Genomic DNA, 24,853 nt, shown 5'->3' with positions numbered 1-24,853 from the left:
TCTCCTTTCAAGGTCTAATAGACAAGTTTCTTTTCAGTCTCCCTCCCTGCTGCTTTACTTACATCTTTTACTGTATTGCTGAACTCTTTCATCTTTTACTGTATTGCTAGACTCTTGTTCTGTCTCTCCTTCTGTAAGGACTGGGTAATCTGGAGTCAAAGCCTTAATTACCTTAGTTCCTGTCTCTCTGTACAGGATCCTCCTAACCCTCCCTCAGTCTACTCCTGTCCCCTGCCATGTATGCCTGAATCTTGACTCTTTTGTCTATGGCTGCCTCATCTGTGTAAGAGCATGTCATGGGTTTACCAGATGACTCAATTGGAAGCAGCACTCAATGCCATCCAATGTACTTACAGTTAAGATACTTTCCTAGGGGAAAGAGTAAAACCTCGCTGTTAAAAAGGGTCAGAGAGAATCTGCAAGGGCAGCTAATTGTTTAAGGTTTGCAGCGCAGTGTGCTAGAAGCTGCAAAAGCAAGCTCTGGAGTACAGCTTTGAGCCAGAATAGAAGAAAACTGGAAGTAGAGCCTAACAATGAAGACAAAATAGAAAAATTTCACAGAAAATGGACAGAAGCACAGAGAAAAAAGCATGAGTGCTGAAGCAAGCCCTCGGACAGAGTCTTGAAATTCTGATCCCATTGTTATCAGACATTCCAGCTCGAACCAAGGGCCCTGCCGCATTTCAGCAGAGAGGTGTCTGTGAACCAGCTCAAAGCCTTGGCCTTGTGTGTGAGTCTGACATTTGGAAAAGGCACCGTGACAACCTCCCATTGTGCTCATAGTGGTCTACATGGAGAGAAGAAAGGATAAAAGAAAGGGCAGTTTTCAGAGCTTGCAGTAGGTTGATGTGTTCTTTTGCAGGTGATGGGGGGCAGCTTGCTTCTCCCCTTTTGCAGGACCAGAGTGTTCAGAACCACTGTGTGAATAATTTTTAAAAGTTTAAACTAGGACTCTAAGGGAAGATAGAGGCCTATCTATTCCAGTATGACCAAGGACCACATGTCATCTTTTTTTAAACAATGGTTTAACTTGGCCATTTGTGGTTAATGGGCCCTTTTAGGGAGATGTTGGCACCTACCTCAATGATTAGCGGTGGGTGAGAGCTGTAAGTATCCTCCCTCGTAACCTGACACGAGAGGTATGCTACAGTAGAGTAGGCCTCTGACCAAACTTTGTCACATCCTTATTTTGTATGTGGTTCTATTTCAAGTGTCTAGAATGTCTCTTGGCATACAGGTTAAATAAATATTGCTTGACTTAATGAATAAATGAATTCTGTCCCATATACAATTATTAACAAGCAGACACATAAGTGATCATCCAACCTGTGCTTTAGGCCTGTGACATCTCAGTTCTCTGCCCCTTGGGCACTGTGATAGCAATTCCTTAAGCCAATGGATTTGTTCAACCATTCAGAGGCGAGTGATAACTGGCAGAACAGAACTGAGCCCTGGAACTCTGCAGGGTATAATCTGCTGGTCAGGCCAGATGTTTATACTCCTGTTCACAATGACTAAGGGATACACTATACTTTTAACCAAACAGCATTTTTTTTTTAAAAACAGGTACAGTGCCACAATCATAACTCATTGCAGCCTCAACCTCCTGGGCTTGAGCAATCGTCCCACCTCAGCCTCCTGAGTAGCTGGGGCCACAGGTGTGTGCCACCACACCCAGCTAATTTTTTATTTTTGTAGAGATGGGGTCTCCTTATATTGCTCAGACTGGTCTTGACCTCCTGGGCTCAAATGATCCACCTGCCCCTCAGCCTCCCATGGTGCTGGGATTACAAGTATGAGCCACTGCGCATGACCCAAAGTGCATATCTCAGACACCACTCATATCACCAAGATAAGTTATTTGTAAGATCACTTTGCTAATTAACAAATCTAGTTCTGATTGAGATAGTGTTGGCTGAAGGACTATCATAGCTACCTCTGGGATATAGCTCTCTGATTAGGTTCTTTCAGATGCTAAGCAACAGTCAGCCCTCAGTTGTGGATTCTTGATTAGGATACACCAAACGTTAGCCAATTCCCCTCTAGGATATAGAATAAAAGCATAACAAATGTATGTATTCATAACTATTTGTTATTGAAGTGTTTTAAATTAATTATAGACTGTATAATACAGTTTTTATGTATGGCTTTGTCTTCTAAATCCTTGCCTATTAAGCCATAAAAGGACTGCCACTGTTCAGAACCACTGTGTTAATAATTTTTAAAAGTTTAAACTAAGTTTGTTAAACACAATTATATCACTTACAGTTCATCTGAATTACAAATGTGCTAATCAAGGTAAAATTCACTGAGGGACTCATATATGGCAACTGTAGTCCATTTCCATTAAACTCTCTTTTGCTTCTCTCACTGACTCTAAGTGAGGCAGAGATTCAGACTCACAGCAAGGTTCAGTCAGAGCTGGCAACTTGACTCCAGGCCTCCAGCTCCTCTCAGGAAATAATTTCTGGGAGCCCTGGTGTTGCCACTTACTAGCTTGTGGCCTTGACCAAATGATGTACCCTCTCAGGTCCCAGTTTTCCAGTTTGTAAAAATGGGTAAAATGGTAGCACCTTTCTAGTAAAGGTGTTGAAGAATTAAATGCAAAAATACATAGATAGTTCCTGACACAGCATCCAGTAGGTTGCAAACTTAATAAACATGTGGCATCACTTGATTCTAATTAATCAGAGCCAGGATTCTACCTGTGGACAGGTATGCTTTTCCCTGTTGCCTACAGGGGCCAAACTTGCCTAATTCAAGAGTCAAATGGTGCATACTGAGGACTGCGGCCTTAGCCTCCTTTCAAGGGGAAAGCCTGGAAATGACTAATTTTGGCAAGTGCCCAAAGTGATGCTTCAGATTAAACAAGTGTCAGAAATGCTCCCTGCTCTGTATTCACTGCTGCCCAAACTCCAGCCTCTCATGTGGTGGTTATCTTGCTCTCGGGACCAAACGTGTGTCATGAGCAGGAAAGCTATTTCTTTGAGCCCTGCCTGGCTCAACAACAACTCTCCTGGGATCCTGCTTCTTGAAATTCAGGGTTCTGCCTTTTTTTTTTTTTTAACTTGCAAATTTTGTACTATGGCTGATCCTTTTGAATTCTCAGTCACTAGCTATTTTTAACCGGCCCAAGTGTCATCTGGAAAACCTATGTGTGCACTTTGATCTTATCAGTGATCACTGGTGAAAATGGTAAATATCCCAGTCTCAAGCCCTCTCCTTCAGCACTTTCTTTGTCTCCAGGTTGAATCTGAATCACTAGGTTTGGCCTTTCAGGCAGTTGTGTGCACAAAAGGAATCAGGTATGAGCAGTTTTTTTCAGCTAACTTGAATACATCTTGCTAGATGGGACTGACTTGCCTTGGCTTTGCAGTCATATTCCCATGTCATGAAACATAATGCATGTGGCCAGACAAGGCTTGTTCTTGGTTCAGCTCTGCTGATCACCATTTGCTAGTTTAGCATCTTCCGTTTCTAATGATTTCTTCAGATTTGGTTTGGTGTTTTTCCAGGTGTGGAAGTTACATGGACAGAATTCTCAATGGCAGGCTGCTGCTTTTCATTCATTCTTCCAACCTGTGTTTAGGGAGCGCTGACATTGCCTCCTGGCTGGTCTCCCTGCCCACTGTGGATCACCTCAAATCCATCCCCCACGCAGCTGCTCCTGGAGTTCTTTCTAAAACACAGATCTGACGTTGTTAGTCAAGGATGAAGTTCCAACTCCTCAGCTCGCCATACAGTCTTCTCTTTCCATGCTCAGCCTCACACATTCTCTTCTGGTAACACAGGCTGCTTCTCATTTGCACACACACACTGTCTCATTTCTTTAAACCCTTGTCTCTGGGGCCACAGTGATGGGATGGGGAAAAGCCAGGGAAAGTGCTTAGGACCTGCTTGGTGGTAAGGATGGATGTGCATGCTCTGCTCGAGCATATGGACAGCTGTGCTGCCTGCCAGGGCCTGTACTTAGCGGGACTAGCTAGGAACGGAGAGCTGTGTCCTTTGTCCCCATCACAAGCTCATTCTGGGGGCTGCTGCCTTCCTGCTTGGTCTACTAGGCTTTTATCTCAACTGGACAGTTCTGCTGTCATCCCCTGGGACAGGGAGTGGGTCCCTGTGAGTTAGAAACTTCAGCTTGCTCCCCTGACCCCCGCTCCAGGGGAGAAGCCCTAATCGAACCATGGACCATGTGTAGCGATCATGAGGTCGTCAAAGGCCAAGCCCTGCAGACAGAGTGGGTGCTTATCACCACGAACAATCTCTTTTTTCACACTTAGCTGGCTTACATGATTTTGTATCTCACATATTTGAACAAATTTCAATTGCTTCTTTATCTCAAATGACCCTGAGTCTTTACACACAGTTCCCACCCTTCCATGTGAAAAATCGTCTCACAGCACTTATGAACTAGAGTGTGAGTCACGATGGTGTGTGTTGTTGCATGCATGGGGAAAGGGGGTTCTGGAAGGTGGGGATGTTCTCCAGAATCTCCTCTCCATGGAGACCCTCAAGGACCAGGCCTTTCTGGTCTTTGTATTTCCTGACCGGTCCGCTATGGGCACTGTGTGCTGGGGAAGAGATGAGAAGCAAAGATGCCCTCTCACAGAGCTTAGGGTCAGTGAAGATCTAAAATAGATCAACAGTTAGATCTGTTAGGTGCTATGAGACTGCAGAGGATGCGCAGCTTGTCGGCTTGAGGATTGAATGTGGGGATCAGGAAGCCGACATGGAGAGGACAGCAGTGAGCCCACTACTGAAGAGCTGGGGGAGTACTCTTGGGTAGCCCTAACTGTTCAGTTCTGCCTCATATGAACCCAAAATTGGTTCCTCGATGTTCATTTCTGGTTCCATCTGGTATTCCTTCAGCAGATCATCTGTCATCTCCGTTTCCCTCTCCCATCCTCCATGGGTTTAAAATCTTTGATTTGGGGGCTTGAGTTTTGAGGCCCCTGGAAAATTATTTCCCATAAAAACTGGAAATCTGTATGTAAGCATTTCCCAAGCTGTCACCTGAGAACTGTCTTGGGAGCATCAATAAATTCCTGTTGAATAAATGAAGCATCCCACAGCTAAATACATTTGAAGCATTCCATGTTCCAATTCCTCTTCTAAGACACATTAGCATAGTGCAAGCTCGGATAAGTCCTGCAGAAAAGACTCTTTCATGGCTCTGTAATCATTCTGAGAAGGCTTTTGCTGACACTGGATTGAGAACCACTTCTATGAAAGTTTGTCTTGTTTATAATCGACAAATAAAAATTGTATAGGAGTACAACATGTTTTGAAATATGCATATATTGTGGAATGGCTAATTAGAGCTAACTAGCATCTGCATTACCTCACATACTTATCACTTTTTGTGATGAAAACACGATCTGCTCTCTTGGTGACTTTAAAGTATACACTATATTGTTAACTATAGTTACCACATTGTACAATAGATCTTTTAAATTTATTCCTCCTAACTGAAATTTTGCAAGCTTTTACCAGCACTCCCCAATCTCCTCACACCCCAGCTCCTGGTAATCACCATTCTACTCTCTAAGTTTAACACTTTAGATTCCACATACAAGTGAGAACATGTGGTATTTGTCTTTTCATGCCTGGCTTATTTTGCTTGCCATAATATCCTCCAGGTTCATCCATGTTATCACAAATGACAGAACTTCTTTCGTTTTTAAAGCTGAATAGTATTTCATTGTGCGTATGTGTGTGTGTGTGTGTGTGTGTGTATATATATATATATATCACATTTTGTTTATCCATTTGTTGTTGGGCAATTAGGCCGATACCATGTCTTGGCTATTATGAATAATGCTGCAGTGAATATAGGAGTGAGGATTTCTCTTTGACATACTGACCTTATATACCCAGTAGTGGGATTGCTGGATCATATGGTTGTTTTATTTTTAATTGTTTGAGGTTCTTCCATACTGTTTTCCACAGTGGCTCTTGTAATTTACATTGTCACCAACAGTGTACAGGGTTCCCTTTTCTCCACATCCTCGCCAATGTTTATTTTTTGTCTTTTTGATAATAGTCATTCTAACAGGTGTGAGGTGATAGCTCATTGGGGTTTTAATTAATTTGCATTTCTTTGATGATGAGTAATGAGCATTTTTTCATATACCTGTTGGCTACTTGTATGTCTTCTTTTGAGAAATGACTATTCAGGTCCTTTGTCTACATTTTAAACAGGTTGTTTTCTTGCTACTGAGTTGTTTGAGTTCCTTAAATTTTTCTTTATTAACCCTTTTTCAAAAGTGTATTTGCAAATACTTCCTCCCAATATGTAAGTTGCCCCTGCACTGTTTCCTTTGCTATGTGGAAGCTTCTTAGTTTGACGCAATATAATTTGTTTATTTTTGCTTTAGTAGTCTGTGCTTTTGGGGTCACACCTGAAAGATCATTGCTAGGCTAGGCATAGTGACTCATGCCTATAATCCCAGCATTTTGGGAGGCCACAGCGGGCAGATCACTTGATATCAGGAATTTGAGAACAGTCTGGCCAACATGGCAAAACCCCCATCTCTACTAAAAATAAAAGGATGAGTTTCCTCTCTCCATCTCAAGAAATGGTTTGCCCTTCTGTCACAGGATAGCACAAAGTCCTCAACAGGTGCTGGTGCCATGTTCTTGGGCTTTCCAGCCTCTAGAACTGGGAGCCAAATAAACTTCTATTCCAGCTGTGCATGGTGGTTCATGCCTGTAGTCTCAGCACTTTGGGAGGCTGAGGTTGGCAGATTGCTTGGGGTCAGGAGTTTGAGACCAGCCTGGCCAACCTGGTGAAACCCCGCCTCTACTAAACATACAAAAATTAACTGGGCATGGTGACTAGTTGGGAGGCTGAGGCAGGAGAATCACTTGAACAAACCTGGAAGGCAGAACTTGCAGTGAGCCAAGATTGCACCACTGCATTCAAGGCTGGGTGACAGAGTGTGAGGCTCCATCTCAAAAATAAAAAATAATAAAAGATCATTGCCAAGGCCAATGTCAGAAAGTTTTCTTCTAGTGGTGTTATAGTTTTAGTCTATAATCTATTTTGAGTTGATTTTCATATATGGTATGAGATAGTCTAATTTCATTCTCTTGCATGTGGATATCCAGTTTTCACAGTATCATATGTTGAATATATGAGAGTTTAAGAAGCATAGGGAATGAATCTTTTAAGGGAGCTAATCACCCCAAAAATAATTTTCTCTTTTTTTCCTACACAGCCTCTTGATTTTGAAACAGCAGCTGTTTCCAACATTGTGTTCAAAGCAGAAAATCCTGAGCCTCTAGTGTTTGGTGTGACGTACAATGAAAGTTCTTTTGCCAAGTTCACGCTTATTGTGACAGATGTGAATGAAGCACCTCAGTTTTCTCAACATGTATTTCAAGCAAATGTCAGTGAGGATGTAGCTATAGGCACTAAAGTGGGCAATGTGACTGCCAAGGATCCAGAAGGTCTGGACATAAGGTAAGGGTGGCAGGCCTGGCTGCGTATTCATTGAAGCCAGTGGGAAGGAGGAGGAGCTGGCCTGTACTGACTCCAGGGTTGACCAGCACAGCATACCCAACAATGATGAACTTGGCCTTGGTTTAGGAAGGTGTCAACCCCTGGGGGGCATTCCAAGGGATGGTAGTTGATCAATAAGCATCCAGGCTCAGGCAAGTGGGAAGCAGTGTGATTCCGTTCCAGCCCATGTGCTTCAGGTCCCAGCTGAGAGCTGGACGCTTCAGGAGGTGAGGTTCACCTCTGTGAGACCAGATGAACCAGAACCTGTGTCTGAGCCAGTTATCTGGGCTGGGGCTTAGGAAAGGGTTCCAGCCTCCAAGGCGTATTGGAGTTCTAGACAGAGACACAAAGCTCACAGACCAGGCCACCTTACAGGGCTGAGGGAATCTTCTGGATGTAGGATACATAGGTTCCTTGGCTCCAAAGAGCTGGTCTGGGGCACCCCTGGAGAAGCTGGTGTTCTGGCTGAGGTGGCTAAACAAAATGTGTAAATATTTCCATCTTAGCAATTCCCCCGCTTTTTGTTCAGTTCAATAGGACCCACACAGATTTGCCTTAAAAAGTACAATGATAATTAATTTAAGATATATACATTTGTATATATCTGTGTAATATCTATAAAGTCTTTAAGTTCATATAGTTAATAAGTACATAGATAAGACTTGAGCTCAGATCTTTTGCTGTTATTGTGCAACATTACACCTCCTGTCTATGGGATAAAAAATATTTCAGCATGACTTAAATCACACATTACACCGCCTCTCTATGGCTATGAATGACAGACAGTTCCTTAAGTTTCTCTAAACATCTGGAGGGAGTCTTGCCTCCCATTGAGCTGTCCTTCAGGCACTCAGATTCATGTCTGAGACCTTTATCTGATCATTGAGAAGTAAGGTTACCACCTACAGTTTTACTCTCTAACTACTTCTGCAGTTTTATAGAGAAGAAAGAACAGTAGAGGGTATACTCTGTGGTTTGGTGTAGATACTACTGAGTCAAAAATTATGAGAAGACACAAAACGTTATAATGTTTACAACCATTTATTTAACAAAAGCTCCTACCTTGTTCATGAAAATCCTATAAAAATCATCGATCAGCTGGGCATGGTGGCTCATGCTCATAATCCCAGCACTTTGGGAGGCTGAGGTGGGTGGATCATGAGATCAAGTGATCAAGACAATCTTGGCCAACATGGTGAAACCCCATCTCTACTAAAAATACAAAAATTAGCTGGGTGTGGTGGCACATACCTGTGGTCCCAGCTACTTGGGCGGCTCAGGCAGGAGAATCACTTGAACCAGGGAGTTGGAGGTTGCAGTGAGCCGAGATTGCACCACTGTACTCCAGCCTCGCGACAGAGCGAGACTCTGTCTCAAGAAAAAAAAAATCGTCGGCCAAAGACATGAATAAAAAGTTTAGTTTATAAGTGAGAAAAATAAAGTCATGTGAGAAAATTCTTGTGATGGAAAAAGGAAAGGATACATATACCATTGAGGTCAGGAAGAGGAGGTTAGCATGGGAGACCGAGAAGAGGTGTTCTGGAAGGTACAATTCCAGAAGACAAATGAAGAAAGCATTTCAGGGGTAAGGAATAATCAATAGCTCAGACATGAGTAGTAAGTCTGTTAAGAATTAAAGATTACTCCAGTGTTGGCCTGAGTAATTTATTTCTCCAGCTCCACAAACTTGAAATCTATTAGTACCCAACAGATCTGAATACAGTCCTTCAGCAAATATTATAGATTATTTTATTGAAATATATTCAGAGTCCACATGCTTCTCCCTGCTTCCAGCCTACTCCAAGGTACCACCATGTCTGTTCTGGATTCACCCTTGCCCCTGCCATCCCCCACCCCCCTCGAATCTATTCACTGAATTGCAGTCAGTGACCCTCTAAAAAAGTAAATCAGATCATCTGACTCCTCTTTCAAAACCCTCCAAAGCATTCCCATCTCTTTCAGGATGAAACTCCAAGTATAAAGAGTTTCATATTCATTACCCATATATATATATAACTTAACACAGTGCTTGGCATATGGAATATACTAAAAAAAATACATTGTGGAAAATTAACACATAATTTTTTAATCACTCTCTTATTCTTGGACATGTAATTGCTTCCAGTATATTATAGAAAATGTTTTGAATAGATGTATGCATGTAATTCTTTTTAAACTTTGATTAAATTGGGTTTTTTTAGGTAGCGTTTCCAGGAGTGGAATTATTTGGTCTAAAGATATGGACAAGCTTATAACTATGATGTGTTGCTTTTTAAAGGACCATACCATTGGTTTTTCTGTGGTTCTGGTCTTGTCTCCCTCAACTTCATCTTCCACACGCCTACCAGTGAGCTCTGGTGAAAACACAAATATGGCCAGGTCACCTTCCTGCTTAAATCAATGGCTGGCTGCCCACTGCTTCTTATGATCTGGCTCACCTATTACCACCTTCTGCTTCCCATGTATACCCCAACACTGCTGAAACGCCTGATCCCACACTCAACATGCTGCTCCTCGGCCCTTGCTACTTTAGCTCACACTCTTCCTTCTGTTTGAAGTGTCCTTTTCTTGCCTTTAACCTCTGCTCCTTCAGAAAGACTTTGCTGATTCCTGTAAACTTCTCCTGGATTCCATAGGGCCCCTCTGTTGTATGTGCCACAAGTTATTGGAATTATCTGTTCATCTATCTCTTCTACTTGCCTAAGTGCCCCTTTTTGTAACCTCTGCCCTTGGTCCACTGCCTGATCTCGGCACTCAATAGATGTTTGTTGGATGAGGAATTCACTGCATTACCAGGGTCTATGAGTATCCACCCATCTCGCCCAATGTTTCCACCACTGGGTGTTCAAATTTTCTAGATGCGTGGTTTGCTAAGAGGTTTTAAAAGATAGTTCTGGGTTACTTTAATTTGAATTCTTTGATTGCCATAAAAGTTTAACTACTTTCCCCAGGGGTTGTGAACTATACCCTTCCTAACACAAGCACAAAGACCACGTTGTAAGGACGAACAGATCCTCCTTTTGAAGATGAAATATAAAGCATTAATAATATAACAGATCTTTTAAATATGTTGTAAAAAATATGCAATTGATAATGCTGAGATTATCATGAGCATTATCATTTGCACTTACAACATATTTAAAGGATGCACAAACATATTTAGTTGATGCATGAACTATCTTCACATTTTCATGCAAAGTAATGTGGGCTTGCTTTTGCTCTTTCATTTGATGAAGATTTTCACTGAGAGGAGACACAAGAGGTTGGCTTAAAATTGACCACGTGACTGGTGAGATCTTTAGTGTGGCTCCACTGGACAGAGAAGCTGGAAATCCGTATCGGGTACAAGTGGTGGCCACCGAAGTAGGTAAGCAAATAAAAGGAATATGTATTATCAGAAGATACATGAGTTGAAATGGGAGGTAGGTTAAGAAAACTGACAGTGCCAAAGCACCAGAATATCACAAGCTTAAAGTGGAAAGATGAGAAGAGCACAAAAGTGTAAGGGAGTGCTCACACCTTCCTGGTTTTTGTTTTTGTTCTATTTTAAGATGGTGTCTTGCTGTGTCATCCAGGCTGGAGGGCAGTGGCACGATCTCCACTCATTGCAGCCTCCGTCTCCTGGGTTCAAGCAATACTTCTGCCTCAGCTTTCTGAGTAGCTAGGATTACAGGCACATGCCACCATGCCCAGCTAATTTTTGTATTTTTAGTAGAGACAGAGTTTCATCTTGTTGGCCAGGCTGGTCTCAAACTCCTGACCTCAGGTGATCCACCCTCCTCAACCTCCCAAAGTGCTGGGATTACAGGGGGAGCCACCATGCCCGGCCCCTTCATGGTTTTGCTAAAGGTGATAAACACCTGTGCCCTAGCAGGGCTGCTGCTCACTCTGTGGTTTCCTGTAGCAGCTACGGCCTCTTGTAGAAGGCTCCATGTCCCTGACTGAACTACCTTCCATCTTCCAATGTGGTTGTGGGTTTCTCCCAGGAGCTTTGAGTGGAGTCAAACCACTTACCTGTTCACCTAGACCGCCACTTGTTCCTTCAGCCTTAAATTGTAACTCTCATCCTTTTGGAAGCAGAAAATGTTTTATGAAATGTTCTCCACTTTGATATGTGTCAGAATCCCCCGGGGAGCTTGTTGAATATGGACACTAGGAGTCTATCCCTGGAGATTCTGATTCCTTAGGTTTGGGTGAACCAGGGTAATCTGTGTTTTGAAGAAATCAGGTGAACTTTTGAAAGGAAAGACTATTATACAGTAAAGCCCAGGATGTTAGAGCCATTTTTGTATAATCTTTGCATCCTTTTTCAGTTGTGGTGATATATATTGCCTGCTGGCTCCAAAGGTGGAGTTCTAGATAATTTTTAAAATAAAAATAAACTCGTAAGAATAGTATGTTTACTCAGTAATAAGCCTGGCAACTAACACATTGAGTTTCTTTGCATTTTAATAGAATTTTCAAACATACACGTAGGAAATCTGTTGATCCAGTGCTGATCAGGCTCTAATTAGCTAGTAAATGTATCTGCCAGGTTTACCAGAAAAGATAATTAAAGTAATTATTACTCAATAAATATAGTTTTAGACACCCCACCGACCCCTGCAAAAAAACCTTTCAGAATGTGAGGCCCAGGGTTGAGAAATGAAATGGAGAACAGAGACAGGAATCATAAAAATGGTCCCTGCATATGGAAAGACTAAGAAAAACAAAATTACTTCAGTCAAGTCAAACCAAAAAGGGTAGAATGCAAAACCGTGTGCCAGCTTGGGAAGGGTGTGTGTGAGTGGACAGGCCCTCTGTTTCTGTCTCTTGCTTGAGTTAAGCACATTCTGCTATCAGATTGTGTACATTTAACTCTTGATTTAAAAGCTCCCAGTGAAGCAGCAGGCAGGTTCTGGCTGAGCCTTTATGCCAGGCACACCCCTTTCTCATACCATGGGGATCAGCAGTTCACTCTGGATGTGTCCCAAGAGTTTCTCACATTCTAGAAGTTTCAAAAATCAAAACCAGGGTCCAAAACCCTGTTCTCTTTTTAGTTTTTGACACTGACATGATATAAATAGATACAATGACTTCAAGCACACAGCAGCCTTTTCTTCTTTGGTTAAGTGTAGCCATGGACATAAAAGATGTGGAGAAGAAAAGCAAGCAAACAGGGTTTACTGGAAACGAAGCAGGAGCAAGAAAATGTTTCCTGGAATCAAATAAGGTCAGAGTCAGAAGTCGTAGAAACAATGTCTGTGATTGGTGTCGGGGAGAACATGATGACGGGTCAGTGTTTACGCTCCATCGACAGCCCCATACAGAGCACTTAGTGTAATAACTTACTCCTCATACATCACTATAAGGTAGGTGCTATTATTGACCACATATTAAGAATGAGGAAACCAAAGCACTGAGAAATTAAGTAATTGCCCACGATTATGCAGCTACCAACCGGTTATGCTGCAGAGTCCAAGTTTTTCATTCCTATCATACGGTAAATGTCTGTGGAGCCTTTTACTTTTCCAGAACATTCACTTATATGCAGGATGCTAACAAAGCCACACAGCTGAAGAAAGTAGGCTTAGAAAACTCGACTAACATGCTTAAGGCCTGGTAAGGAGCAAGTGAAGGTGTGAGTGCTAGAGTTAGACCTCTTGGATTGAAAACCTCTCTGCCTTGGGCCAGTTACACAACTTCTGAGCTCAGTTTTCAGAATTATTTTGAAGTAATATATGTAAAATATGAGCACATAGACCTTAGTTATTATTATAATGGTCAGTAAGTCTTTTTCTCCAACAATGAAACTAGGTTTTTGATTCTAAAAGCTTATCTTTTTTGTAGCATCTTAGTGTACCTAACTGCTTAAATGTTAAAGAAAGGGAGATCTCCTTTCTTGTTCAGAGGAAAATAAGTGAACTGATCCCACGTTTCAATCATTCAATTCTTTAGGGGGTTCTTCCTTGAGCTCTGTGTCAGAGTTCCACCTGACCCTTTCAGATGTGAATGACAACCCACCCAGGCTGGCCAAGGAGTACACAGGCTTGTTCTTCTGCCATCCCCCCAGTGCACCTGGAAGTCTCATTTTCGAGGCTACTGATGACGATCAGCAGTCATTTCGGGGTCCCCACTTTACATTTTCCCTCGCCAGTGGAAACTTAGAAAACGACTGGGAAGTTTCCAAAATCAACGGTGAGTAGTCAAAAATACATGGAAAAAAACAGATGAATGGTGAATGTAGGTTTTAATTAACTTGGTGGGTTTGTAGTACTTGGCACAGAGCTTTCTCTCGTGCTCCAGGAAGGAAGTTCATGCTTTGGAAACTTGCGTAGGGAAGGACTCCAGAGGGGACAAAGCCCCAGGCCTTCAAGGGAAGGAAAGATTGTGACCACACAGCATCCCGTTGGTGTAGATGAGCAGTTGGATGACCTAGGAATCACTTGCAAAATTTCCAATGACAGCTGGAAAGCAGATTTTATAGAAATTTTTAAAAACTTTGAGATATAATATATATTCAAAGTATACAATTCCATGAGTATTGATTTTATGTAAATACCACTGAAGCCGTCAGCGCAATCAAGATAATGAACATTTCCACCACCCCCAGAAGATATTTCATGCCTTATTATAATCTCTGCTTCCCACCCATCCCCTCTCCCCAGGCAACCACTGATGTGCCTTCTATCACTATAGATTAGTTTTCATTTTCAATAATTTTATCTAAGTAGAATAGTATAGTATGTATACTTTTTTTGGTCTGGCTTACTTTACCTCATAATTATTTTGAGATACACTGGTGTTGTTACGGGCATCAATGCTTCATTCCTTTTTATTGAGGAGTAGTATTCCATTGAATGGCTATCTTTTCACCTGTTGACTGTAACTAAGGGTGTTTCCAACTTTTGCTATTACAAAAAAAGCTGCTGTGAGGATTGAACAAATATTTTGTAGGGACATACGTTTGCAGTTTTCTTGGTTAAATACTGAGGAGTGGAATGGCTGGGTCATATGGGAGGTGTATGATTAAGAAAAGTTTGAACTGCTTTCCAAATTGTTCTTAACATTTTGCATTCTCACCAGTGTGTGAGAGGTCCAGTTGCTCAGCAGTCTCCCAGCCCTTGCTGTGCTCGGCCTCTTTAATTTTAGCCATTCCAGTGGGCATGGAGTAGTATCTCATAATGGTTTTATTTGTATTTCTCTAATGACCAGTGGTGATCCTGAAACAAACCCACAATATTTCTGAGATGTGCTTGCATAGGCAGCGTGGTAAAGACCAAAGTTTATTGTTTTTAATATCACTATCTAACTGTTCTAACACCATTTTTGTTTAAAACATCCTTTTCATATTGAATTGTCTTAACAAATTTGGCAAAAAACAACTGACCACATATACATAAATCTATTTCTGGATTTTTCTGTTTCATCCATCTGTGTCTATTTTTATAACAACACATTGTCTTGATTACTGTAGCTCTATAAGGCTTGAAATCAGGTAGATTAATTTTTCCAACTTGGTTCTTTTTCAAAATTCCTTCCTTCTATGTCTTTTTCATTTCTATATAAATTTTAGAATGTAGCTTGTTCCTTTCTACCAAAAAAGCCTGTTGAGATTGTGTTGAATCTACAGGGGAATCTGGAGTAGAATTGATATATTAACAAAATTAAGTCTTCCAAATATGTCTCCACTTACTTAGCTCTTTCTTTCAGCTATGTGATTTAGTTTTCAGTATATGGTTCTTGCAAAATTTTCCCTAATCAATCTTTTCATATTTTTGATATTTTAAATATTTGTAGATATAGCAATATAATTTTTGTATACTAATCTGTATTCTGCCGCCTTGCTGACCTTATTTTTTTAGATTTCATAGATTTTCTACATATACGATCATGTTGTCTGTGAATAGTGACAGTTCTTCCTTTTCAATCTGTTTGCCTTCTGTTTCTTTAATTACCGGCTGAAACCTTCAGTGCAATGTCAAATAGAGGTAGTAAGAGCGGAAATACTTGACTTGTTCATGATCTTAGGGAGAAAGCATTTAGCCTTTCACCATTATGATGTTAGCTGCAGGTTATTTTGTAGGTGATCTTTATTAGATTGAGGACTTTACCTTTTATTCCTATTTATGAAGGTTTTTTTAAATTAGAAATTGATGTTAAATTTTTCAAGTGCTTTTTGTCCATGTATTGATTATGTAGCTTATTTGATTTTTTAGGTCTATTAATTGATGAATTATATCAACTTTTGAATCTAAAACTAACATATTCCTGGGATAAAGCCTACTTGGTGAACAAATATTACCATGTTTATATATTGTTGGGTTTGATTTGCTAAAACTGCTTAAATAATTTTTGCATCTATATTCATGAGGGATGTTGGTCTCTCTCTGTATTTCTCCTTATAATGTCTTTGTCTGGCTTTGGCCACAGAGCAAGGCTGGCCTTGTAGAATGAGTTAGGAAGCATTCGACCTCTTTAATTATCTGCACAAGTGTGCATAAAATTGGTATTATTTCTTTCTTAAAGTTTTTGCCAGTAAAGCTATCTGGGCCTGGTATATTTTTTCAAAAGAAGTTTTAACTACAAATTCAATTTTCTTTTGTAGATATAGGAAAATTCAATTTATATATTTCCTTTTGGTTGAGCTTGTTAGCTTGTACCTTTCAAATAATTTGTCTATTCATTTATCTAATTTATTGACATCATTCATATTTTGTTATTTCCTAATATCTGTAGAATATGTAGTGCTATCACCTCATTCTGATTTGGCAAATTGTCTTTTTTCCTGATAATCTGGTTAGAAGTTTATTTTACTGATATTCTCAAAGAACCAGCTTTTGGTTTCATTGATTTTTTTTTTTTTCTGTTTTTCTGTTTTGTATTCCACTGGCCAGATCTTTATTGTTTCCTTTATTCTTCTTACATTGTGTTTTTGTTCTTGTTCTGTTTTCATTAAAGCTGATGCCATTAATTTGAGATCTTTTTGTTAAACAGGCATTTAGTACTACAAATTTATCTTAGTGTTACATTAGCTGCATTTTTTTCTGAGACACAGGGTTTCCTTCAGTCACCCAGGCTGCAGTGCAGTGGTGTGATCATGGCTCGCTGCAGCCTTGAACTCCTGGGCTCAGACAATCCTCCTGCTTCAGCCTCCCAAGTAGCTGGGACTACATGTGGGAGCCTCCACACTTGGTCAAATTTTTTGTAAAGATGGGGATCACCTTGTGTTATCCAGGCTTGTCTCAAACTCCTGGGTTCAAGTGAGCCTCCCACCTCCACCTCCCAAAATGCTGGGATTACAGGTGTGAACCACCATGCCTGACCCACAAAGTTTGATACATTGTGTTTTCCCTTTAGATTTCTTTTTTTTTCTCTGATATGACTCCAATAGAACCCAACCCTTTAGATTTTGTGATCATGTGTTAGTTTACAAATATTCTGGGAATATTTCCTATAACTTCCTGACTTCTAATTTAATTACATCATAACCAGAAAACATATGACTAGAATACTTTAAATTTGAGACATTTTTTTCTTTCAGTATTTCAAAGATATTTCACCACTTTTGTTGTTTTTGAGACCGTCTTACTCTGTTGCCCAGGCTGGAGTACACTGATGCTATCTCAGCCTTCTAGGTTCAAGCAATTATTATGCCTCAGCCTCCCTAGTAGCTGGGATTACAGGCGCACACCATGATGCCCAGCTTATTTTTGTATTTTTAGTAGAGACAAGGTTTTTCCATGTTGGCCAGACTGGTCTCCAACTCCTGGCCTCAAGTAATCCACCTGCCTCGGCCTCCCAAAGTGCTGGGATTACAGGTGTGAACCACCTGGGGTGCTCACCTGGTTTCTTCTTTGTTCCATTGAATGTTTGTATTATTTTTTCTCTGGGTGCTTTTAAGATATTCTCTTACTAGTTTTAAGTAATTTGATGCTTATTTTGCTTTGGTGGTGTTTTATTTATTTTTCTTGTTCCTGAAGTTTGCTGATCTTCTTGGATCTGAAAATTTGGAGTTTTCATTAAACATGGAAAAAATATTAGCCATTGTCTCAGCAAATTTTTTTCTCTCCACTATCTTTCTTGGCTTTCAGGGATTTAATTACACATATATTAGGCCACTTAAATTGTCTCAAACTTATTTTTTTTCTATTTCTTTTTGGATAGCTTTATTTCTGTATCTTCAAGTTTACTGCTTTTTTTCTGCTATATTCAATGGCTATATTATAGCCATTAATATAACCTAGTCTATTTGTAGTTTTCTTAACTGTGGGGTTTTAAAATATGTTCCATGTCTATCTATACTTCTCAGTCTTGTAGCTTCTTGAACATATAGAATATAATAACTGTTTTCATGTATTTTCCCACTATTTATGTAATATGTGTCCATTTCCAGGTAGGCTTCAATTGATCTTTTCTCTCATGAGTCATATTTTTCTCTTTTCTTGAATGTCTGGCAATTTTTTATTAAATTCCAGACATTTGGATGCTGAATATTTTGTATTCCCATAAATATTCTTGAACTTTATTGTAAAATACAGTTAGATTACTTGGAAAAAATCTGACACTTTCATGTGTGTGTTGCTTTTAAGTTTTCTTAGGTAGGACTATTCTAGGGTTAATGTTTTCAAACTTGTGAGGCGAAGCCTTCTACATACCCTACCTGGTAGCACACGAATTATGAGACTTTCAGCTCATGGAATCAGGAATGATTCCTGGCCCTTTGTAAGCTCTGTGCTCTCTTTTAGATGGTTCTTTCCCCAGCCTTGAGTAGTTCCTTCATACACAGACGCTGATCAGTACTCAGCTAAAGCCTTTAGAGACCCCGCTATAGATCTCTTTAGTGAACATTCTCTTTGCAGCTCTCTCTGGGACTCTGCTCTGTAAACTCTAGTTGCCTTGACCTCCCCTTACTCCTGTGCTCCATCACCTCAACTCAAGGACATCACAGGAACATTCCACTCTCTGCAACTGAGACCTGGATATTTGCTTTGGATGATAAGCTGAGGCAATTATAATATTTACCTCATTTGCTTTTCTTCTTTCAGAAATCACTGTCCATTGCCTAATATATAAATCTTTAAAATCACGGTTTCATATATTTTCTGTTCTTTTAGTTGTTTTTAGTGGGATGGTAAATCTGGTCCCTGTTACTATATCTTATCTAGTGGGCCATAATGATTTTTAAATATGAATATTTAAATCTTTCCAAATCTGAGACAATTCACTGGCAGATATGAGTGGGGAGGGCATAAGCATGAATTGTAACAAGACCAAATTTTTTAGAAATTTGAAGTTTAGTTTTTTGCACTCTTAATTTTCTATTTTAAGAAAAGGTGGTAAATACCCTGAAAACCAGGTATAATATTATGCATACCCTTATTTCTGGACTCAGAGGGATTTTGAGGCCTATAAATGTTATGACTTACCCAATCACATAGCTAACAAGCAGCGGATTTGAAACCCAGATCAGGTCTACAGATGCTCAGTCCCAGGTACTCTCCAATCTTCTGACATATACAGTCAATCCCATTATTTGCAGATGCTGTTTATAAAATCATCTAAGTGATAAAATTTGTAACCCAAAAGTCAGTACTTAAAGCTTTTGCTTTCATGGACACTGGCAGAGTGGTGAAAAATTTGAATTACTGGACACATATGTTCCCAGCGCTTATGCTGTTAAGTGGGTCTTTTGTTTTTACAGTTTTTGTAGTGCCCGGTTTTTCGCATTTTTGTGCGTTTCATTGATGATTTCATTGTTTAAAATGGCTCTGAACTATAGTGCTGAAGTCCTGTTTAGAGTTCCTAAGCAGAGGAAGGCTGTGATGTGTGCCTTACAGAGAAAAATTGTGGTTTGGGCCACAAATTAAAAGTAATGGCCAAAACTGCAATTATTTTTCCACCAACCTAAATATGTGTGTGTTTGATAAGCTTACTTCAGGAAGGAGTTCTAGTGCTGTTAGATGTGAGTGAAATGTTTGTTAGAGTCCACAATATATGTTAAATAAGATATCTTGAAACATAAGTACACAAAAAACCAAGGTTGTATATTGATCAGTTAGGGAAAATGTGACTAGAAGCTCACAGGAATCTAATCCTGTATTTCCGCTAGGAACAATGGTTCAGTATTCATTAATTCAGTGTTTGGGGCAAGTTTATAGAGCAGAAGTACTAGAAATGATAATTGACCGTATTTAGTATTAATTTCTACAGAGAAATCATGAATTAAGAACTTAAAGGATGCTTTAGCCCTTTCTTACCTTATGAGAAGATACATGTGGAATGATGTGTGTGATACTTTGGGCAGCTTAACTCATCCAGCCATGTTCCAGTCAACCTTAGTATGTGATGCAAGATGAGCTTTATTCCTGCTGATCCAGGGTCTGAAGTTGTGTTTTCATGTTTTCTTTCCTGTCCTGGCAGGCACTCATGCCCGACTCTCTACCAGGCACACAAGCTTTGAGGAGAGGGAATATATAGTCCTAATCCGCATCAACGATGGGGGTCGGCCCCCGTTAGAAGGCGTTGTTTCTTTACCAGGTAGGTATTTTGCTATAGGCAACTTAGGCTAGTATCTCTCACCATGGGCCATTTGAGGAGGTTCTCATCTTTGATGTGGGATTCTGCAACTATTCACTTGAATATTTATCCTACAGAAACTGTCTTGCTTTTCAGTTACATTCTGCACTTGTGTGGAAGGAAGATGTTTCCGGCCAGCAGGTCACCAGGCTGGGATACCCACCGTGGGCATGGCAGTTGGTATACTGTTGACCACCCTTCTGGTCATTGGTGAGTGTAATTTCTTAATTCAAAGAGTCTTATCCTGGGCCTCAGAAATGTGAGCTTATCTCAGGGCCTGTCTTCCTGGACTGGTCTAATGGCTGCTCAAATGGCAACCCAGGCAATAGCCCAGAAGGTAGATCACTGGCAAATTATATCAGACTTTCTTGGTTGGAGTTTTAGCTTTAGTATCACCCTCTGCCTCTATTGCCTTATTGTTTAGTTTAGAAATATAAGAGGCTTTATAGCCATCAATTGCTATATTTTATGCCTAGTTACAATGCTTTGTGATAAAGAGGGAAGAAATGGAGTAGCTGTGCCATGCATCATGCACTGTGCTTGATGTGGGGGATACAGTGACAGGCAAGACATATATCAATCCTACACCAGAGTTTATGGTCTCACCTGCCACTGTTGTTACAGGTAGAAGTTGACAAAATCAAATTTTTTAGAAATGTGAAGTTTAGTGTTTTTGCATTCTTAATTTTCTATTTTAAAAAAGGTGGTAAATACCCTGAAAATCAGGTACAATATCATGCATACCCTTATTTCTGTGGAGACACTGAGATACCTGAAATGTATAGTGCGGAACTTCCCTATGCATAGGACCCTGATTCTTTATTACTCAGAATAACCCATTGCATCATGACCACAGCCTCTGCCATAGCCTCTGGCCTGACTAGATGGTAGAGGCCCCTGATCTAGCTGTCTTTTCTTTTTCTTTTTTGCAAACAACTCAGTGCCCACTCAAATTGTTTCCTTACCCAAAATGCTTGAGAGCAGAAGTGTTTCCAGATTTTTGAACATTTGCAAATACATGATGAGACTTGAATCCCATCCCCAAGATATCTCAACATAAAATTCACTTTATACATATAGTCTGAAAGCATTTCATACAATTTTTTTTTTTTTGAGATGGAGTCTCACTCTGTTGCCCAGGCTGGAGGGTAGTGGCGCCATCTCAGCTCACTGCAAACTTTGCCTCCCAGATTCAAGCACTTCTCCTGCCGCAGCCTTCTGAGTAGCTGAAATTACAGGCACCCGCCATGTATGCCTGGCTAGTTTTTGTATTTTTAGTAGACACAGAGTTTCACCATGTTGGCCAGGCTGGTCTCAAACTCCTAACCTCAGGTGATCCACCCCTCTGCCTCCCAAAGTACTGGGATTACAGGCATGAGCCACTGCGCCCGGCTTCATACCAAATTTAGGTAATTTTGTACATGAAACAAAGTTTTGCCTGCAACCTGAGGTCAGGTGTAGAATTTTCTGCTTATGGCATCAAGTTGGTACCCCAAAAGTTTCAGATTAGGGATACTCAACCTATATACAGTAATTACCTTCTTTCAAGTGTTGTCCCCACCACAAGTTAAACATATTAGAAGTAGGTACTTCATCATTTCATGCATACCTAAGTGAAGTGGTTCATGGTTTCATATGCATTTTCTTTGAAAAGAAAGGCTAGGATTATTCTAAGTATTCTTGATTGTTCTCTCAGCATCTGGTCTTTTATCTCATGATCCAGTGTGTCACTGGACTCTGATTCAAGCATCAGAGTATAAAGAAAGGGGTCCCCACTTCTTTATACCCTCCAGTCCACACTCCCTATGGCATGGGAGGGCATTCATGTCATGGCCACTGCCCATTCTAATGTGTGCATGGTGATCACCATTTCTCCCTGAGAACCACTATCTGCTGCACACTTTTCTTGGTAATTTTTATGGTAATTGAGCTGGCTTTTTGAGGTCCCACTCACTTACTAAGGTCCCTTCTGCCTCTGCTTTATTTGCCCTCCCACCTTGAAAGGATTTTTGAATTTACATATCAAATAGCAGTTTTCTTAACACATCAATTTCATTCTATAATCTTACCGCAAGTTAAGACTGGTTGAGTTTGGGGACATCTAGAAATAGAAGTAACAGGATTTTACAGTTTCATGCCCTTATAATTCCAACCCTATCTTGAAAATAGGAAGTTTCTGAGCATCCAGTCTTTTCTGCCATGATTACTCTTATAGACTTACTAGCAGGTTAATTTCCTTAAAACAGCTCCCGTCTTTGTAGTAGACTGTTTGACAGTACACAATCAGTGCTAAGATGCACACTGTAATTTTAATCCATCAGATGGGAGAAACCAAGAAGTTAGGTAGTCTACCCAGGATCCCACAACAATGTAGGCAGGATGCAAGAGGAAGGTGCCCAAGGAAATGCGGTATTTGGTGTGGACACAATGAAAGTCAGCTTCAGGGAGGTGAGGTCAGATAACAGCTTTCTGGTTGTGCTAATTGGATTATTTTCTCTAGGAAAGGGGAAGAATAGAATCAATATTAAGTACATATAAAGTTCAGGAACTTTGTCACGTGCTTATACACTCCATAGTGTGGAACATTAGGTCCTATATTCTTAGGGAGAGATCCAGTGTGAGCCACCAAGTCAGCTATGGTTTGGGACTTGATACATATATATAACAGGATAAATGATAAGGTCAATAACTACAGTCCCTTATTCACTAGGACAATGAAACTTTGTTGAATCACATACAAAAATGAGTTTGAGTCATTTTTTCCATCATCATGGTACTACTTCATAAATGAATGTGACAGTACATTTTAAAAGATCCCATTTATTTGACCCTGGGTTTTTTCTTTTAGGTATAATTTTAACAGTTGTGTTTATCCGCATGAAGAAGGATAAAGGCAAAGATAATGTTGAAAGTACTCAGGCATCTGAAGTCAAACCTCTCAGAAGCTGAATTTGAAAATGAATGTTTGAATATATATGTCAACTGCTATTTCAATAACAACGATCTAATCCTATAATAGTACCTTTCATCCAACATGTGCATTATAATTTTTTAAAGATGTTCCCTCTTGTCCTTTAATATTTACTAAATATTCCTTTTTTTTTTTTGAGACTGAGTTTCGCTCGTTACCCAGGCTGGAGTGCAATGGCGCGATCTCGGCTCACCGCAACCTCCGCCTCCTGGGTTCAGGCAATTCTCCTGCCTCAGCCTCCTGAGTAGCTGGAATTACAGGCACGCGCGACCATGCCCAGCTAATTTTTTGTATTTTTAGTAGAGACGGGGTTTCACCGTGTTGACCAGGATGGTCTCAATCTCTTGACTTCGTGATCCACCCACCTCGGCCTCCCAAAGTGCTAGGATTACAGGTGTGAGCCACCGCGCCCAGCCCCCCTTTTTTTTTTTTTTTTTTTTTTTTTGAGATGAAGTCTTGCTCTGTCACCCCGGCTGGAGTGCAGTGGTGTGATCTCGGCTCACTGCAACTTCCACCTCCCGGGTTCAAGTGATTCTCCTGTCTCAGCCTCCCAAGTAACTGGGATTACAGGCACCATACCTGGCTAATTTTTGTATTTTTAGTAGAGATGGAGTTTCGCAATCTTGACCAGGCTGGACTTGAACTCCTGACCTCAAGTGATCCACTTGCCTGGGTCTCCCAATGCAGGCATAAGCCACTGCACCTGCCTACTTAGATATTTCATGTGCTATAGATATTAGATATATTTTTCTTTTTCCCATGACGTTTTTCCCTTCTGCAAACGGCTTAGCTGCTTATCTAAAACCAAAAAAAATGTGTTTTTCCCTTTCCTTTTCCCAAGACAGACTCATTAAATATTCTGTACTTTTCTTTATCAAGGAGATACATCAGTTGTGTCCCACACAACTTCCTTGATTCCATTTCTGTTTTTTCTGATTCCATCCTTTGTCTGCTTAATCCTTATCTCCTTTGGTATTTCACTGTATTTAAAACATTTGTCAGAAAAGAACAAAGTCAGGACTCGGGGGAAAAAAAATAAAAAAAACAGTCTTTTCCCTTAGTATGAACAGAAATGCTTCTGTGTCATTAACTGTCTTTAACCCATGTGACATATGTTGCTCTTTGAAATTCTTCAACTTGGACATGACACAGACCCACAGAAGATGTTCAAACACAACCTACTCTGTGAACCTTGGTGCAAGAACCAGTCAGCTGGCCAGGTTTCCTCACTACCTGCCAGGCTTACATGCTGCGCATGTTTTCTTTATTTGTATGTTAATAAAGTTTTGGTTATTATATATTTAACATGTGGAAGAAAATGAGACATGAAAAGAGTGGTAACAAATCAAGAATAAACACTGGTTGTGGGCATTTTTGTTTGCTGATCTCTTCAGCTCTGCTTCCTGTTTCTTCTTATTTGTGCAGGGGAAGGACTGGATAACAATGATTATTTTTCATGGCCTCCCCAGCAGCTCCAGTCAGGGCTTATAGCTAAAACTTCCATCTCCCTGGAACAGAGCATCTGGGGGAAGGGCGGCTGTGGGCATAGCTTTAGCAGACTTAAATGTTCCTGCCTGCAGCTCTGAAGAGAGCAGATGATCCTGACAAGGAGGAGTCTCCCAGCACTCAAGCTCTGCTAAGGGACAGACTGCCTCCTTGAGTGGGTCCCTGACCCCTGTGCCTCCTGACTGGGAGAGTTCTGGCTGGCATCAGGCCAGTGCCCCTCTGGGACAAAGCTTCCAGAGAAAAAGTGGCAGCAGTCTCTACTGTTCTGCAGCCTCTGCTGGTGATACCCAGGCAAACAGGGTCTGGAGTGGACC

The 24,853-nt window shown here is 40.6% G+C and overlaps 1 protein-coding gene across 1 annotated transcript in view; it reads left to right on the top strand.

Annotated features, from left to right (window-relative positions):
- CDH17 (cadherin 17) overlaps positions 1-24,404 on the top strand; it is an 81,449-nt gene extending 57,045 nt beyond the window's left edge. The window contains exons 13-18 of the mRNA XM_012438613.2: positions 7,221-7,465; positions 10,741-10,871; positions 13,442-13,681; positions 19,907-20,023; positions 20,159-20,272; positions 22,911-24,404. Coding sequence (XP_012294036.1) covers positions 7,221-7,465; positions 10,741-10,871; positions 13,442-13,681; positions 19,907-20,023; positions 20,159-20,272; positions 22,911-23,011 — 948 coding nt within the window. The 3' untranslated portion in view covers positions 23,012-24,404. The remainder of the gene's footprint in view (positions 1-7,220; positions 7,466-10,740; positions 10,872-13,441; positions 13,682-19,906; positions 20,024-20,158; positions 20,273-22,910) is intronic.
- The last annotated feature ends 449 nt before the right edge of the window (positions 24,405-24,853 follow it).

The sequence above is a fragment of the Aotus nancymaae genome, unplaced genomic scaffold, assembly GCF_030222135.1.
Source record: "Aotus nancymaae isolate 86718 unplaced genomic scaffold, 86718_ANA_hifiasm-v0.15.2.pri h1tg000036l, whole genome shotgun sequence".
Classification (NCBI taxonomy): Eukaryota; Metazoa; Chordata; class Mammalia; order Primates; family Aotidae; genus Aotus; species Aotus nancymaae.
The sequence above is the reverse complement of the archived record's forward strand: the minus strand, read 5'-3'. Positions and strand labels throughout refer to the sequence as shown.